This window comes from Denticeps clupeoides, chromosome 11, assembly GCF_900700375.1.
Source record: "Denticeps clupeoides chromosome 11, fDenClu1.1, whole genome shotgun sequence".
NCBI classification, from domain to species: Eukaryota; Metazoa; Chordata; class Actinopteri; order Clupeiformes; family Denticipitidae; genus Denticeps; species Denticeps clupeoides.
In genome coordinates this window covers 16,518,239-16,536,543 of record NC_041717.1, presented here as the reverse complement: position 1 = coordinate 16,536,543, position 18,305 = coordinate 16,518,239, and the positions used below count along the sequence as shown (strand labels likewise).

The 18,305-nt window shown below is 46.0% G+C and overlaps 4 protein-coding genes and 1 long non-coding RNA gene across 6 annotated transcripts in view; 2 read left to right on the top strand and 3 right to left on the bottom strand.

The window, feature by feature from the left end:
• Positions 1-278: 278 nt before the first annotated feature.
• On the top strand, positions 279-2,591 carry fbp1a (fructose-1,6-bisphosphatase 1a). The gene is made up of 7 exons (XM_028995793.1): positions 279-518; positions 609-771; positions 852-944; positions 1,080-1,220; positions 1,292-1,429; positions 1,527-1,646; positions 2,136-2,591. The coding sequence occupies exons 1-7, from the start codon at positions 349-351 to the stop codon at positions 2,322-2,324; spliced, it is 1,014 nt and encodes a 337-aa protein (XP_028851626.1). The 5' UTR covers positions 279-348; the 3' UTR covers positions 2,325-2,591.
• A 458-nt stretch (positions 2,592-3,049) lies between these two features.
• On the bottom strand, positions 3,050-3,629 carry LOC114799289 (uncharacterized). The gene is made up of 3 exons (XR_003751211.1): positions 3,607-3,629; positions 3,324-3,370; positions 3,050-3,129 (listed from the first exon to the last, which is right to left on the bottom strand). It is a non-coding gene; the product is annotated as an uncharacterized LOC114799289 (long non-coding RNA).
• A 79-nt stretch (positions 3,630-3,708) lies between these two features.
• On the top strand, positions 3,709-9,245 carry fbp2 (fructose-1,6-bisphosphatase 2). Its single transcript, XM_028995791.1, has 7 exons — positions 3,709-3,960; positions 4,974-5,136; positions 5,211-5,303; positions 5,883-6,023; positions 6,235-6,372; positions 7,506-7,625; positions 9,009-9,245. Exons 1-7 carry the CDS (start codon positions 3,788-3,790, stop codon positions 9,195-9,197), a joined length of 1,017 nt encoding a protein of 338 aa, XP_028851624.1. The 5' UTR covers positions 3,709-3,787; the 3' UTR covers positions 9,198-9,245.
• Positions 9,246-9,697: 452 nt separating this feature from the next.
• Positions 9,698-12,469, bottom strand: ctsla (cathepsin La). Its single transcript, XM_028995792.1, has 8 exons — positions 12,431-12,469; positions 11,578-11,713; positions 11,365-11,487; positions 11,133-11,285; positions 10,784-11,008; positions 10,527-10,695; positions 10,304-10,421; positions 9,698-10,197 (listed from the first exon to the last, which is right to left on the bottom strand). Exons 2-8 carry the CDS (start codon positions 11,701-11,703, stop codon positions 10,098-10,100), a joined length of 1,014 nt encoding a protein of 337 aa, XP_028851625.1. The 5' UTR covers positions 11,704-11,713; positions 12,431-12,469; the 3' UTR covers positions 9,698-10,097.
• Positions 12,470-14,547: 2,078 nt separating this feature from the next.
• dapk1 (death-associated protein kinase 1) overlaps positions 14,548-18,305 on the bottom strand; it is a 42,107-nt gene continuing 38,349 nt past the window's right edge. Inside the window, exon 26 of one of the 2 annotated variants that reach the window (XM_028995748.1) lies at positions 14,548-17,656. In XM_028995748.1, the coding sequence (XP_028851581.1) occupies positions 16,406-17,656 (1,251 nt within the window). In that variant the 3' untranslated portion in view covers positions 14,548-16,405. The remainder of the gene's footprint in view (positions 17,657-18,305) is intronic. The other variant, XM_028995749.1, reaches the window with a different exon arrangement.

The window sequence follows — 18,305 nt, the reverse complement described above, 5'->3', positions numbered from 1 at the left end:
TTAATGTGTATTAAATATGAAATAATCTGGGTCAAAAGAATAGGGAGGTAATACAGTTAATATAATTCCATGTGCTACATTAATATGATAATCAATTCTTGACAAAATGTTAAATTCGAATTCTAATGAACCGAATCTTTTAGGTGAGCTGTGCCAAAAGATTCGGACCGCTCAAAAGATCCAGAACGCTTTGCTATTGGCTGCGGCCATCGTGAACCCGCCCCCTCATCTCTACTCTGGGCCCTAATTGGCTGGGCGCTCCGCACACCCAGTTCTGCCAACAAGTTCCGCGTTAAAAAACTTTCGTGACAACGTCGGTGGTTTGTGCGCACTCTGCGTCGCCTGGACATGTCGGACCGGGGCGCTTTTGACACCAACGTGGTGACCATCACCCGCTTCGTGCTGGAGGAGGGCAGGAAAGCCAAAGGCACGGGCGAGTTCACCACGCTGCTCAACGCGCTGTGCACGGCAATCAAGGCCATTTCCAGCGCAGTCAGGAAGGCTGGGATTGCCCAACTGTAAGGCGTGTGGCTCAAATCATCTACATCAGCATCTCAACCTGTTAAGACTTTTTTTCTTTTCTTTTTTTTTTTATTTAACTTTGGTAGATATGGTATTGATGGGAGCACCAACGTGACAGGGGACCAGGTGAAGAAGCTGGACGTCCTGTCCAATGACCTGGTCATCAACATGATCAAGTCCTCCTTCACCTCCTGTGTCCTGGTGACCGAGGAGAACGAGAAGGCCATCATCGTGGAGCCGGAGAGACGGGTGGGGCTTCTCGGTGGACTCTCGTGATAGATGTTTGTCTGGCGACGTCCTGTGAATTAACTGGTCAGCTGGGTTTCTAGGGTAAATACGTGGTCTGCTTCGATCCCCTTGACGGCTCCTCCAACATTGACTGCCTTGCTTCGATTGGCACAATCTTTGCCATCTACAGAAAGGTAGTATAGACGACATGGATCTGAAAGTGATGAGTCTTGCCAGCATAACCAGTTAAATGTGCTGCACTAATGACAGAATTTCTTCTGCACTGGAGAAACTCTGAGTCCCTTCAGAAAATCCCTTCACCCTTTCAGAAAACCGACAGCGAGCCTTCTGAGACGGACGCCCTGCAGCCGGGCAGGCGCATCGTGGCAGCGGGGTACGCGCTCTACGGCAGCGCCACCATGCTGGTGCTCTCCACCGGGCAGGGAGTCAACTGCTTCATGCTGGATCCAGTGAGTGGGCTTCCATGTAGCCCGATCAGCCATGTAGGCGTCCAGGCATTTATTGTCGTGCCTCTTTCTAGGCCATTGGCGAGTTCATCCTGGTGGACCGTAATGTGAAGATTAAGAAGAAAGGGAAGATATACAGTCTGAACGAAGGATACGCCCAGTACTTTGACCCGGCTGTCACTGAATATTTGCAGAAGAAAAAATTCCCAGAGGTCATTGCACTGTCAGACCTTTTCAAGATTTAGTTATGCCACAAAAAATCCTGATATTGTAATAAATTGATTGCAATCCTTTGGCTTTGCTGTTTAGGACGGAAGCGCCCCGTACGGGGCCCGGTACGTTGGCTCCATGGTTGCAGATGTGCATCGGACGCTGGTGTATGGAGGAATCTTCTTGTACCCTGCCAATGTGAAGAGTCCAAAAGGGAAGGTATGAAGCATGAGGAAGAGTAGATTGCAGTTTAACTGGTTTTATAGAGGCTCAGAAGAACAAGGGCTCTTTCATTTTTCCCCTTTTCATCGTGAGTGTCTCAGAATATCCCCTTGCATGCTTTGCTGGCCTTGTAAAGAGACGCATTGTTGATTAACACTGACTGTGGAAATCAAGTTTCGTTCCGTCATCCATATGACTTGTGAGTAAAGAGTAAAAACCTGGACCTGGTGGCAGTGGAGCCCTGAATGTAAATAGGAGTTGATGTGTACAGAAGGCAGGGAATGCAAATGTTTCAGTGCAAATGCAAAAGCCTTGATCTGGTAGATGTAGATTTGGGTGCAATTTTTGGCATCAAGGTGAACCTTACTGTCGTGATTTAATGGGTGAAAATCTTTTAAAACAAGCTGACATTTGAGATGTTCCCTCAGTTCACCAGCAGGGGGCACTGCGACACCCACTAAAGATCTCCCCCCTCTGTGTCCTCAGCTGCGGCTGCTGTATGAATGTAACCCCATGGCCTTCATCGTAGAGCAGGCTGGAGGGATGGCCACCACCGGGGCCGTGGATGTGCTGGACATCCAGCCGGAGAACATCCACCAGCGGGCCCCCGTGGTGCTGGGCTCCCCCGATGACGTGAAGGAGTACATCTCCATCTACCAGAAGCACTTCAAGTGAGACCAAGGAGTTAAAAAATAAAAAATGAAAAAAAAGACCACCGCACTCTGTACCTCGAATCCTTTACGCTGGAGACCAAAATGTTCCTGCCATTCCATTTCGGTCCAAATGAAACACTTTTTAAGCCCCAAAAGCACCAAGTTGGCAAGTTTTTATTTAAAGGGGTGTCCAAAGGGGTTGTCAGAATGGACGAAATAATTTGCATTAATTAATATGTTCTGGTTTCTGTTCAGGGCAAAGCTGCAAATAAATTCAGATATCCAGAAATATTTGTCATGTTCATTACAACTTTGTGAAAATGTATTCAATGTCTTAAAGCCGCAGATTTCAGAATACTTTATTCAATTGTGAAATAAACTGGGTCAGAAGAATAAGGTCATACGCTGATAAAAAGCCTTTCACAACGGAGGATTCAACATCACGGCATTTATCAGACGCCCTTATGCAGAGCGACGTACAATCAGTAGGTAGAGGAACAGTCCCCCTGGAGACAATGGTAGTGCAATGGTAGTAGGTGGGGATTGAACCTGTGAGTTTGTGATCTTCTGGTCTGTAGATTAGTGTGTTACCCGCCAGGCTCCCACCACCCAGTTTACATGATATTCATACACTTCAAAGCAAAAGCGAACTTTCTTGTAGCTCAGTCTGTCCATAACCACAGAATCCGGAACTGGGTTTCCAGAACAGATTTTGGGTTTAGGGCAGGGACTCGTACTGGGCAGGGCACCACACACCAATCACACAACTGGGCAATGATGAGACGCCAATCCACCTTGTGTACGTGACTTTGTCAGAAAGGAGGAACCTGGAGAGACCCAGAGGAAACATGCTTACATATGCTACACACACACACACACACACATTGTATATTAAATATTCCGATATTCCAGTAATAATCTGGTCATTAGGGTATTCTCAAAATTCAAAATCAAAGATACTAAGTTTGATCAATGCAATTAGCAAAGTGGAGTGTGGAGGAATAAGTTTGGAGGATCTGACCTTTACTCAAAAGGTCACAGGAGAGAGCCGCTGACATTTGAGGAGCTCTTGGAGTGTCAGAACAAGAAAAAGTCCAAATAAAAAATAAAATAAAAAGTCCAAATAAAAAGACACATAACTAGAAAAACTGCGTCCATCTCCAGTTTCATATCTAGTATCTGTTAAATTTTTATTAGTATTGTAGACCAATAACTTTTATTATAAACCCAGTTGTTCTAGTATAACTCCAGGTTACCAGGTGATACTTCCTGCCCCTACTGTCACCTGTGTTCTACTACTGTACCTTGTGTGATCCTCTCACTCTCTCTCGGCTGCTCTGACTGAAGTCGTCACTCGTGTCTGCAACCCGAGACCCTCAACCTTCGCCACACGAATATAACCCTTGGCTGGTGCTGGTATGAAGGCAGCCTGCCCGACAGAACCAGCTCTGCACAGCACACGCGCTGCAGGGCCGTGAAACCGCGATGACAGACCAGTCACACTTCGACGTGGACGTATGGACCCTGACCCGGTTCGTCATGGAGACGGGCCGGCAGGCAAAGGGGGCGACGGGCGAGCTGACCCAGCTGATCAACTCCATGCTGACGGCCATCAAAGCCATTTCGTCTGCAGTGAGGAAGGCAGGACTCGCCCACCTGTACGTCTCTATATGCCTCTGTGTGTGTGTGTGTGTGTGTGTGTGTGTGTGTGACTGCACTCCCAGTAGGAGTGGATTTATACATGTTTTTTACACTCGTCACTAAACTCTGCAGAGGAGCAGAGCAGGAAACCCCCTGCAAGTCTTGTGTGATGACCTATGACCTATGCCATTTTAATGTCTGCACTGCAGGTTATTTTAGATTCACATACGTCTGACACCGTTCTCAGCTCTTTACTGCTTCTAATCAGTAAATTCTGTTCATTTTGAAGTCTTCTGTCGGTCTTTATTAAAGGAGAGTGTCTTTTTAGATTTTAATTCAGAAAGGCAAACCTTCCTGTAGTCTATATTCTGCACTGGTTCAAGTGAAATATATCTTGTGGCCACACGGTTTGAGTCCCGGGTAGAATCCCACTATCCAAAGGTGCGCATTGGCGAGTCTGAATTGTCTGTAGGTGTGTGTATGTGTGTGTGTCCTGTGGCGGGCTGGTGCCCCACCCTCCTGGGATGTCCTGGGCAGCCGCAAACCTGAGTAACAGAAGGGAGTGTTGATTATGGCTGATGTCTCATGAAATTTCGGAATTAAATGACCAAATCAAATAACCCTTCCAGATTTATCTAAGAAAGTGAAGGTGAAGTGATTGTTATTGTGAGACACTGCAGCACAGCACATGTGTCCTCTGCTTTTAACCATCGCCCTTACTGAGCAGTGAGCAGCCATGAAAGGCGCCCAGGGTGGTACCTTGCTCAAGGGGACCTCAGTGTCACGTTGACGATTCAGGAATTGAACCCACGACCCTTCAATTAACAGTCCGCTTCCTTACCAGCTAGGCCGTAGTTGCCCCAGTAAGCGATTAGTGACCGTACTGGGAGTCGAATCTGGGTAGGTACACTAGAATATTTGAAAGAATTCAGGTATTATTAATTGGTGCACATTCACAGATTCACACAGAGCAGTGGGTAAAAAAACCAAGCGCAGTGCTGAACGTCCCTTTGACTCTGAATGAGCGCAGGCAAGGCATCGCCGGCCAAACGAACGTTACGGGGGACGAGGTGAAGAAGCTGGACGTGCTGTCCAACGACCTGGTCATCAACATGCTGCAGGCCTCCTACAGCACCTCTGTGCTGGTCAGCGAGGAGAACAAGGACGCCGTCATCACCCCGGCCGAGAAGAGAGTACGTTGCATGGAATCCTGGGAAAGTGCCACTGTTTCAAGCTAATCTGAGCTGAAGCCTTCTCTCCCAACCAGGGTAAATATGTGGTCTGCTTCGACCCCTTGGACGGATCGTCTAACATCGACTGTTTGGCCTCTATTGGCACGATTTTTGCCATCTACAAACGTGTGAGTGTTCTCTTTATCTGTGCAAAATAATTTTCTTTGTATACTTCAGTACTAAAATTGTCATGAAGCTAATGCATGAAAAATACTTTAAAAGGATGTGCACTTAACATTCATACCTCATCTCACAAAACATTTGCCTGTCTAAAATGACCAAATATGACTATTATCATCATGACTGCATTAGTATTGTGAATTCACTTAAAGCTGCCTAAAAAAAGCCTGATATCTTAAATAAAATAAAAAGTTCCCACATTCAAAGTAGAACCGTTTCTTAGAACAGCTTTCAGGGTATAAATAATAAGACAGATTTTTTTCATTTAGTTTTGTTACCCTCTCCATTGCAATTTTTTTTTTATTTATTCGCAAGAAAATAAATAGGGGTGGTGGTAGCCTAGTGTGTAACACACTTGCCTATGAACCAGAAGACCCAGGTTCAAATCCCACTTACTAGCATTACTAATTGTAGTTAAAAGCAGGGGGCGCTAAAGCACTGCACAGAGTGCAACTTTGTGACTCATGAGACAGGACATGATTCCTCAGATATGATTCCTGGGATTTCTTACCTTGTTCCACTTGCAGACGTCTGACGGGGAGCCCAGCGAGAAGGACGCCCTGCAGCCGGGCAATCAGATAGTGTGTGCCGGGTATGCGCTGTATGGCAGCGCCACGCTGGTGGCCCTCAGCACCGGGTCAGGGGTCAACTTCTTCATGCTGGACCCAGTAAGTGGGAATTGCAGTGAAGTTTGCTGCCGTTGGTGGAGTGAATCTTTTACTTTACCGTTTAATTAACCAACTAAAACAGATCAAGTTTCAATGGTGAATTACAGTATTGAAAATAAGGCTAAAATCTATTAATAACGTGACAATTTCATAACACATTTTATGATGAATGTTCCTTTGATACGGTCTTTTTTTTAATGATGATTCCCAGGCAATAGGGGAGTTCATCCTCACAGAGAGGAACGTTAAGATAAAGAAGAAGGGGAAGATCTACAGCATAAATGAAGGCTACGCCAAGTACTTCGACCCGGCCCTGAACGAGTACATAAAGCACAAGAAATACCCGGAGGTACGTCAGACACTCGAGGCCAGGCTGAGGCGTCCACGCGGTGGGCCGCCACCCGCTGCTCATGTGCTCCTCTGAGTTCTGAGCTCTTGTCCTCCTCATGATGTTTCCTGTGCGGAAACGCTGCTTTAATTCCTGCTCAGGAGGTTGAAGAGGGAAGTTCACTGTTCTCTGGTTTTGGATTTTTCATTATTCTAATCATTTCAGATACTGGATTTCTGTTTTTTTTTAGGATTCAATTATGAAAATAAATGACCTTTTTGTAGATGCCGAAGTACAGTGTTGTCTGACACTTGACCATATGAGCGAAGGGAAATGACACGTTCATTCATGCAGGAACAGACAAACGTGACCCGCGTCACATGAATTCGGGCGGTGCTGGTGACATGTTCGAACCAGTCCGGCTCGGTGAGGAAGTGCTGGCGCAGGTTCCCTGCTCATATAGAGTGTTTACGTTCAGCGCTTTCTGCCCCGTGTTGCACAAGTCCCCAAGTCACATGCAGATTAAGGCTGGAGGCCACAGCTGAAAACCTGTCAAGTCGGATGAATTCCAAGGACCTTAAAATGGCCAAAAACAGCCAGTTTGCGTTTTACTGTGCAGCTGTCTAATGTCGTGATGCTCGGTTAATCGTTGACTTGTTTTTAATCCTTTGTAGAATGGAGTCACACACACACACACACACACACTCACAGTGCTTTAATCATGACTAAGCAGCGCGTGACTCCAACTGTTAACTGTTCTTATACACACACACCCCTACTTTCCACATATCCTTAGACTCCCTTTCAGCTGCCACACACACACACACACACAGCTCCAATACAGATTCTCCTATAGGCATAATACAGCACAGCGGTTTTCCGCGTCTGTTTTTATGAGCAGTTCCTCTGAACTTTGACCCCGTTGCTGTTCCTGACTCCCTCTTATCGTTTTTTACTGGTGTCATTTACAAGCCCAGGAGTAATTAAGACTTTAAACAGCACTGCGCTGTGTACACTGTACTTCAATGAGCCGCAATTTCATTCGTTATGGGACGTCTAGCGATCTTCTGAAGTCTTAATGTGTTGAAACGTCCTGCAGGGATGTTTTCACTCAGATGACCACTGGCCACTTTCTTTATGTCACCACCCTGCAGGACGGCAGCGCCCCATATGGCGCCAGATACGTGGGGTCTATGGTGTCTGACATCCACCGCACCATCGCCTACGGTGGAATCTTCATGTACCCTGCAAACGAGAAGAGTCCCAAAGGGAAGGTGGGTGGGCACAAACTTTACCATTTTTTAGGTAAAAACATAAAAAAACATAAAAGGATGCATGTAGCCTACTGTACTTTATCTGGGTATCAGTACACAGACATTTCATTTTAATGTCTGTTCTTTCTACTTATTATGGTTTTTAAAAACATGCACCTTTCTGTAGATGGCCTTACAACCAGTAGTTACAGGGACAGTCCCACTTGGAGACACGGGTGGTTGTAGACTAGTAGACACACTCGCCTATGAACCATAAATGCTGTAAATTTAGAAAATGTAAATGTAGACACTTATGGTTAATTGTCTTGCTCAGGGACACAATGAAGGTAAGTGGGGTTTGAACATGTGACTTGGTCTTGTGCCTCACACACTAGGCTACTACCACCCTAGCTACTGTTATTAGGCCATTTTAGGCCATTGTCCTCCATTCAGACATCAGGAAACAGATATAAAGAAATTCTGAAATTTGCCTCCAAGACGCACTGGAGATTCTTCCCAGGAGAGAAATGCTGATACGTTTTTATTTGAGGATGCGTGAAATTCACGTCTAACGCAACAGCTAATTCTCTGTCACACTGGTATGAGTTGTCACTGCTGAAAAACAGAATTGGCAGCAGAAAAGATTGGTAAAATCAGCTGTATCTGTCCATTGTGGTTACTTTCCCGCCCCTGGGGTTTATTCCAACCCAGTGTTTGTGATTGGTGGGCGCAACTTTGTGTTCACCTGGGTCAAAGGTCAGCCTGCAAAGGTATACCTGACTGGCTCATTCTGTCACCTCAGAGTGACACACTTTTGTTTCAAATGCCCCACTTAGCAACCGCTTTGTATCTTTTATAGAAAAATGAACCATTTTCTCAGGCACGGCACCAGACCTTAGCGACCGATATCAGACCGACTCTGCTGTTAAACCCGTATTTTATGGTAACTGTGCATTTCACCACCACCCATTAAACGTTTACAAGCAGACTAGGTTATCATAGTCCTTTTTTTTTTTACAATGGTACTAATAAATGCCTGATTCGAGCATTTTATCCTAAACCAAAAGGAGAGAACAGATACATGTGCAGCATGGGGACAGAATGGTAGCGACTGGGCTAATTATTTTTTTTTTTTTTATTGTAAATGACAATGAAAATAATATGATTAATATCAGTAAAGATTGTAGTAATCAGTATTATAACAAGTATATGCATAATAATTATTATTAGAGTGCAAAGCCCTTTTTGCTCTGGTTCATAGCAAAAGTGCTGATTCTTTTCAACTCGCACTATTTCTCAACCTGTGTAGCGTGTGTCTGTGTTTGGGTGGCTGTTGCTATCATATGTCCTGTCTCTTGGACACATCGTCACACTCGGCCTGCTCTTTGTGCTCTGTTCTCGCAGCTGAGGCTGCTGTACGAATGTAACCCCATCGCCTTCATCATAGAGCAGGCCGGGGGTCTGGCCACCACCGGGACCCAGAGTGTGCTGGACGTCCAGCCGGAGGCCCTGCACCAGCGCGTGCCCTTTGTGGTCGGCTCGCCCGACGACGTGGAGGAGTATTTGTCCTTCGTCAAGAAGCACCAGAAATAGCTCTCATTCCCGTCTTTGGTGTTTTTCAATTAAAAATATGTAGATTTTTGTCTTCGATTTTTTACTATGTAAGTCCCCCTTGCAGTAGAAGTGGTTTTCTCCAGTCAGTGTGTGTTGTAATGTACCAGGGAACAGAGTGCAGTCAAGGCCCCTCCCTGACCCCGCCAGATCTGGCTTGTTGTGATCGTGAAAGTTGCTGAGTCACCAGGCCGCCTGGCGGGACACGCGCAAGGTCCAGGAAACACGGGTCCCCCAGCCGCTCTCATTTCTCTGCCTGGAGCTGGTACTGAAGACAAACAAGTAACACGACACTGTTCCCAGTTACAGAACATATATTTGGACGCCGTTGAGCTCACAAAGCCAGTGCTTTACAAGCATACATGATCATGTGAGGGTGGTAGGGACAACCAGTGTGTATTCAGATTAAATAAATAAATAAATGGGGACACTGAGGATCTTTACAGGGCACAAGGATTGAATAACAAGATTGACTAGAGCACTGAGGTCTTTAAAATTTTATTTGATTTGTGTTGGAGGTAGAAAAAAAAAATTTAAAAAAAAAAAAAAAATTAAAAACTAAAATAAAACCATTGACACTAGTTCAGAACACAGCATACATATTTACAAGTTTAAAAATCAGTTTCTCATTTCCCTCATTAGAGTGTTTCTCTCAGCCTGCAGACAGGGGTGCGTGGCCAGGGATACACGGACACACTTCAGCCCGGCCTGGGCTGTAATACAGACATGGCTCATGTCACAAATTGCTCCTGGGTCCCTAAGGCGTGGACTTCAAGTCTAGAAGAAACTCCCCGGAGCAAAAGGTGACCACTGCTGACTAACCAGCATGGGGTCAACCAGTGGATGAAAAATAAAAATAAAAAAGTGACTTTGTAAACTGCTCTACATCAGAGGGTAGCTGGCAGCGGTGGCGATACCGCAGTGGTTCTTCCGGTCCTTGGCCATGTAGATGTAGCCTTTGTCGCCCCACTTCTCGCTCCAGCTGGAAGACAAATTCAGGGAGAAAAAAAAAAAAAAAAAAAAAAAATTAGGCTAAACTACACACAAAGACGACAAAATATATAAATAATTTACCACAAGGGACATACCTGTTCTTGACAATCCAGTATTTCTTGCCATCAACGTCTTGTCCTTCAAAGCCATAACCCACCACCAGCACACCGTGGTCCAATTCTTCACTGCTGCAGTCTTTCTCGTAGTAGATTCCTGGAGAGAGGTTTGAGGTGATCACACACACACTAAACTTAAAGTATAATATATTTCACAAAAAAAAAAAAAAAAAAAAAAAAAATTTAAAAATAAGTATCTTACCAGACTGGTAGAACTGGAAAGATTCATGTCCTGCATCAATGGCTACAGAAACCGGGCCCACAGTAGCCACAGCCTTCATCAGAGCGCGCTCCTTACCGCTGGGGATGTCCACAAAGCCGGTGTCATTAGCAGCCTTGTATTTGGGGTCGTAGTGACAGGGCTGGTCATCCTGTAGCAGGAGAACAAGTTGGATTTTTTTTTTTTTAGAAGTGTGAAGGCACCAGGCCCATAAAACTTGCCAGAGGATTTAAACTCACAGTGCCAAGGTAGGGATAAGACTCCTCTGAGTCGATGCCGCCGTTGTCCTTGATGTACTGGAAGGCCTGGTCCATCAGACCTCCATTGCAGCCCTCGTTACCCTCTGGCCGGGAGCAGTCCACCAGGTTCTGCTCGCTCAGGGACACCAAAGTCCCAGTCTTTTTGAAGAGCTGACCCTCCATGGCTCCAGTGGTGCTGAAGGCCCAGCACGACCCGCACTCGCCCTACCAAAAAAAAAAAAAATTTTTTTTAATAATTTACCTTCTTAACAAGTACTACAGGGCACTACACATTCATCAAAGATGGTTCCAGACTGAACATGCATGGCTGCTTTTGCACGATCCCCACCTGATCTTTGACTGGAGTGACGTATCCCAGATCTCTGTAGTCGATGCTTTTGGGCAGATCCACAAAGTTGGGCTCCAGGAACGTGGACCCCTGAACTCTCCTGTCTTTCCTCTGCTTGTAGCCATACATGACCTGCCTGAATTCCTCGCTGGTCTGTGGTGAGAGAAACAGGTTGTGATTGGAAAAAAAAAATTGCACCATAAAGGGGAGGGGAAAAAAAAACTACTCCTACCATGTCACCAAAGTGATTCATTTCCAGGCGGTAGGTGTGTTTCCCCATGGAGTGCTCAAGATTATGCATCTCGATCTTCTTCAGATTCTTCTCCCACACCATCCTCCTCCAGCCCTCTTCCTTCTGCGAAGCACAACACATATTCCAACATCACCTTTCCAGTCAGGAACGGTAGAAACCAGACAGAGAGAGAGAGGAAGAGAGAGATTTTACCTCCTGGTACTTTTTACTGTGGAAGCTCTTGTACTGGTCCCAGTGCGGGTCCAGCCGGGCGTCCAGAGTGGGCGCCGCGGCGGCGGCGGCGAGGCACAGGGCGAAGGCGGCCAGGAACATCCTCATGGTGCAGGAGCTGCGGCGGTTCACAACACTGTTAGACAGGTTCCTCGCACACATTTTCACACGAAAGAATAATAATAATAAAAAAAAAAATTACAACGTTTAACTAAGAGACGAAGTTCGGCGGAGAAAAGGGTTCCAGCTGAACTGGGAACAAAATGTCCACCGTCGGGCCAGAACCCTCCGCGCTAAAAACAACACACAGACGGGAGGAAAGAGCTCCAGATTCGCCGCAGATTCGTCAGATGCGACAGGAATATAAAGACGGAATAAAAGCGCCACGTCGGGCCTTTGTTCCGTCTGTCACGGCGATCCAGTCACGCGACGCGGGCGGATCCGGGCGGATTTTCCCCCCCGTCGGTGACGAAGCCGAAACTCTGCTCCGGGAAAACGAAAACAGAAGCGACAGGAGCGGACGGCAGCTCATCGAAAACGCCGCTTTTCGTTTCGGTTCCCGAAGGAAAGAGCGGCTCCCGGCCCCGTGCCACGAACCGGGAATTCGGTGGAATTTCCTTTTTTTCCCCCGAATACGACGCATGCAACGGCGAAACAACAACAATAACAATAATAACAAAACGCATAAACACACGACTACACAGGCTCCATACAACGAAAAATAAAAGTGAACCGCTTGAAAAACAGAGCCTGGAAGACACACTGCGTGAAGAACCACACAGAGCGGGGTTAACCGGCGGTGGGTTTCACAGTAAACTCCGAGGAGGACTCGTACCTGAGCCAGGACGAGCAGAATACCTCAGGAGGCCGAAAGACGCGGATTTATAAAGGGCCCTCGCGCACGTACGACTGCGAGAACGTCTGATTGGTTGCCATTGGTCGCTTGGGCCCGCCCCAGGCGTGACGTCATCCAAGCATGTGATCGGCCGGCACGTGATGCGCTTTGAATTGGGGAAAAATAATAATCCAACAGACAAAATAAACACATGTTTAAAACCAAGATCTCCAGTCCGATAGAATTTGGTTTTCCAGAACGTTAAACCTAATTACAAATCTGCAAGCGTGAGATTATGCGAATGCAAAACTTCATCTGGCACGATGTGCCAATGTGCTCATTTGTAATTTTTCCTCTTTATGTTAATATAGAAATCACATATTTTTCTAATACAATTATTGCTTCATGTTAAAGCGTGAAACATTTAAGGAAGTAGTAATTCAGGAATCAGGCATTGTAGGTAGGTTTATCAGCATCCCACCACACTGACAGTCTCTCAAACGAATAAACCTATTAAAACATAAAACTGTAGATTTTTTTGGGAAAAAAAAGATAGATAATTTTTTATACTGTGTTCTTACAAATCTCACCAACAGCCATCAGAGATGTTTCATCAATTGAAATTGATTAAAATCAGAACAGAATTATTTTGATTTCAGGATTTGTATTTTAAAGAACTACTTGCAAAAGGAAGGGCTTGTGTCAGGAAACATAAATCCTACATTTTCCCTCCTTTTTTTATATGCTCCCGATGTGAGCATGTATGTATGTATTTATTTATTTATTTGTAACATAAAAAAATTGATTATAATGTTGATTCTCCGGCTTTAATCAAGTGTCTGGCCTGCTCAGAACTATGTGGATCAATCTCATCTCAGCCTGAAAATCTATCCAATTGATCCTCAGTGGTGCAGACCAACTCATTCCACTGCTCTTCTTACACACGAAGAACAGATTTTCAGATGTGAAACTACATGGCTATACAGTCACCCAGAAAAAAACGAGATCCGCTTACTCACTGATGTGTTTCATTTTGATCACCAGTGGCTGGGTTCTCACTATTAAAGGTCAGCAGGTAATCCTATCGGCCGCTGAAAGGGAATTTAACAGCACTGCTGATAAGATCCTGCAGGACAGAAGGCCAATCAGTCCCATCAGAGCCAATTTCAGAAGCACTGATGGTGGGAGATTAGCGCTCATCTCATCCAAGTGTGAAACCTGTAGACCAGACAGATTAAAACAATGGCACTTGATAGGGTTATGCAAACGTGAATTAAATCAGAGCAAAGGCCTAAATGTTACAGAGACAAAAATGTAATCACTTTTGTTTAAAGCCATGTTGACTTATACAGGTTTCCACACTCATTACAATGCACATGTGGCACGGGTGCAAAACACCAAAACTGCAGATCTTGCATCCGTCTTCCAAGAACTTTGTGTATGACGTGTGTCGTAATCAGCCTACCACAGCAAGAATGCACACACACATACAAAAAGTCATGATTTTGTAAGCCAATGGAATGAACAGCCTGCAGAAACGATCAATAGCGGTCATCTTTTGTCAGGCCAGAGGCTGAAGTTGGCCAGTCTCAGCCTCACATCCTGCCCGTTGTTGGCTGGTATGCTGAGCCACAGCTCACCACAGAGAAGTGAGAGTTCTGATGTACTGTAACTCCCCCTCTGTCCGTCTGGGTGCTGTTTTCAGATCGAGTTCTTTTCCATCAGTCTCACGTCTATTGCCGTATCGTTGCTCTATCAAGTTTCCAGCTATGGAAATTACACGAGGTAAACAAAATCAATCCACAACAGAAATCCACACAAATGCCTTCTTCTGGACACTGGCCCTCTGAAATGCATTTATTAGATCTCCTTATTCAGAGTGACTTATAATCAGTAGTTATAGTCCCCCTTGAGACACTCAATGCTACACAATGCTAGTAAGTGGGGTCTGAACCTGTGACTTTGGGGTCTTTTGGTTCATATGTGAGTGTCTTACCCACCAGGCTACGCTGCAGTAGTTTACGAGTTGCACTGAACTGCACTGCACTCTAATGATAAGATTAATCTCATATTTGCTGCCTTAAAATAACATGTGGGGTCAGTAAAGAGAGACGGTCTTATCAAGTAAACAGTTTATTATAAAAAAAAAATTGCACTACACATTCGAGGAAGTAACGAGGACATGACACTGCGACATGCTGTATGAACATAAGGGAACAACTGTACAAAGTCTTAAATACACACCACTCCTTTTTCCTGTGTAGTACAAGCCCCGGAATCTGGGGAGAAAGTGAGAACCACAGCCAGGCTGGAGAAAAGGACGAGAAAATAAAAACATATTGGGGAAGAGAGGGGGACACAAAAAGAAAAAAAAAAAAAAAAAAAAAAAAAAAAAAGACAAATAATACACGTTCAAAGTCAAACCACAATATAAAAAAACGTGCCTTTTGGAATGAGGAACACCTTTCAAAGTTCAGTTTTCCCTTTTTGCGAGTCCAGCTTGGCTGCAAGGCAACATTTCGAAGAGTCCTTCACCAAACCAGGCAAAGTACATTCATTTTTTTTCCTTTTGTAAAGACTTTTGGGATGATTGAGTCAATGGAGCGATGGCGGAAGGACAGAGAAGGCCACAACTGATTCACTAACAACACGGCTAAAAGCATGCGCCTCTGCGGGCTCTGAGACGACGTCGACAGGCCGCCAACTGTTTGCACCAAATAATAATAATAATAATAATAATAATAATAATAATACACCCAACTCCGGATATGCTCATAAAGTGTAGAAAGCATACAGCGACCTCTCTGAATGAGTCGAACCTTTTGGCCCTTCTTCCACTGTTCAGCTGTGCAGTATATACAATGGCGGCTCCATTCTAGCGTGGACGGCAGTAATACTCAAGTCTTGCTTCTGGAGACACTGTAAAGTTCAGATTCTTCTTAAATTTCCCCCCGTTGACGAAGGCAAACTCAAAATTAAGATTTTTTTTTTATTAATCCCAAGCAGAAGTCATAGAGAGAATACAAAACTTGCACTCTCGGTTTAAAACGTGGTGCGGACGTAAAAGAAAGTAGTGAAGAGTCAAGAAAGTGCTTTCAAGTCGACCTTGTCAATCTATTTTCTTTGTTTCAAGATTCACTATTTGGCAAAAAAAAGGTACAAATCAGTAATAAAAAATATGCAGCAGGGTGGGGATGTGAATGGTGGTCTCCCGTTAATCTCGTTACTGGTGCGGAATATGCGGTGCGCAGTGTGCTCCTCGCTTCTAGGATCGTGTCTGGGTGCTTTAAAAAACCTCAAAACCCATTTGGTGGGCGGGCTTTTGTCGGTAATGCTAAGGACTGATACAGTCTATGCACAGAGAAACCAGGCTTCTTCATTCTATTTGCCAACCCTATTCTTTTAAAAGCTGCCATAACACGACTGGCCTGGGTTCTAACCGCAAGTCGCCTAATGAACACCAGTACCGGATGCCGTCTCAGTACACATGGCCACCCAGGATTTAGGATGGCAGAGGACTGGTGTAATCAAGTCTAAATTAAGAGATGGTTCTTTGACGATAGCGTACCACCGCAAAGGCACTCTTATGTTCTTTAAGGTCAAATAGCGCCGTTAAAACCAACAAGCGACACTGAGTTCCTCTTAAGAATGCAGTCGTAAGAAAGTACTTAGAAATTACTGACTTTTTTTTCTCTCCAAATATACACATATAAAATAATCGAATGTGTCATTATTTTTTCTTAAAAAGCCCTCTGGTATAGCGCGGAGTTCATCCGATTTCATTTGGTTGTGGACTAACTTTAGAGCGGAGAATGTGGGTGGTGGAAGGGAGCGACGGTCACACGTCTCCTCCGTCTCAGAGGTGCATGAAAACATTCAGAAGGCGGGGCAGCGACGTAAGCATGAATTCCGAAAACACTCAGTAATAAAGCGAGGGCCAGTGGGGGTCCCAGGTTAATTGCACGTTGCCCATCACTACCGGGATATGACTGAGCTGATGGAGTTATAGGAGGTTCCTCCGTTGCAGGTGGGTCCGTAGTTGTCTGTGGGCGTGGCCAAGGCTTCCAGGTTCACCCGGAAGATGGGCGCGGCCTTGAGCAGGAAGTCGGCTGCGTCCCGGCGGCCCAGCTCACGCAGCCTGGCCATGAGGACGCCCAGTGTGCTGTCGGGTCTGCGGCTCCACTCCTGCAGCAGGGCAGCGGTGGGACTGGGTGGGGCCGGCGTTCCGTTAGCTGTTCCGTTAGCCGCACAGCCGCTGTATTTGGCCACCAGCTCACTCAGGCCAAGGTTCATGGCCAGAAGGCACCAATCTTTGCCCAGAGCATCGGGAGGGTCCAGCAGGCGGCAGAGCTTCCTACGGGTGAGGAGAGACACCTCAGAGATGTGAACGTCCACACCCAGACTCCCGCGCTGGTACACCTCCGCGCAGCCGAATGCCAGGATGCTACTGAAACTCTCCTTGTAGCCGCCCATGGTGTTGGTGAGGGAGGTGTCTCGCTGCATCTGGGCTCTGTAGAAGTCCTTGGGCTGGTAGAGCATGACGGGGCCATGGTGCTCTCGCAGCTGCTGGGGGCTCAGGTAGTATTTGGCGGTGAGCAGACCAGGTAGAGTGGTGGCCAGCAGGTTTTCAGTGATGCTGCAGATAGTGTCCAGCAGGGAGTAGCACTTGGTCCTTTCTGAATCTTGGCCCCGTAGCTGCACTTCTATACCTTGGCCATGGTTGACCAGCAGCACCATCACCTCAGCCACGTCATGGGAGATCTTGGCACCATTGGTCCACAAGCGAATGTCATCACCCTCTGGCTTCTGTTGGTGGCTCCAACGGCACAGGTTGACCTGCAGCTTGTGGAAGATGCCACAGGGGAAGGGCGTGAGATGCTCGGCAGGGACAAGACGGACGCCCCCGTACACCAGCGTGTCCTCCTCGTCCTCTTCTGTCCAGGAACGGTGCATGCCGTTGGTGCGGATAAGCGCTGGGATGTCAACCATGCTGGGTGTGCTGAGGTCCCGTGCGCACACGTCCATAGCGTCCAGCACCTGCAGCAGCTCATCTATGTCTCCTTCAGCCACCAGGCTCTGCAGTTCCTCCAGCCTGTAGCGCCCTCTGTAGTGGTGGATAGCTTTGGGCGTCTCCAGTGACAAAATCCGGCCCAATACTGTACTGCACAACCAGCGAGGGTCCAGAAGAACCACATCCTGTACAGTCTCACTCTGCATAATGTTAATCTGGGAGGACAGAAAAGGGTACAATGAACCTGGTGCTCGGTATGCAAAAGTATTTAAACTACAGTGCTAAAACCAGTGCGTCACTCAGTGGTCCGTAAAGAGTTATCACATGAAACAAGTTCGCTAATGTCAAAAATTGTCAAATGAAGAGATACAAAACCAAAAAGCTCACATACATCCTACTTCCTTATTTTGGATCTACCCTTTAGCCATGAAGGCCAAAATATCCATATTACTGCTACCATAGTGACTGAGAGGACTAATGAATGCGATCCATCAACTTGTTCCATTAACACTCAGAAGATTCTGAACTGGCAACGCTGAGAATAACAACATGATTCAGGCAATGCTGTGAACACAAGAACACAGAGAGTGGATCTTATTTCTCTCATGAAAGAGACAAGAGACACACAGTATTGTAATAGATGTATTTGCTGCACACAAGGCTCAATGGTTCACGAGGTATTCAGTGCTGATTTGCGTAAGATGTGTTTCATGCAAGCAGTGACTAGCATCTTCTAGTTTGTCAACAGCAAAGATAAGTGGGCCAGATTACTGGGGCAGTGGTAGCCTAGCGGGTAAGAAAACAGACCCGTAAATCATAAGTGATGGTTAAAAGCAAAGGACACATTTTGTTGTGTGCACCATG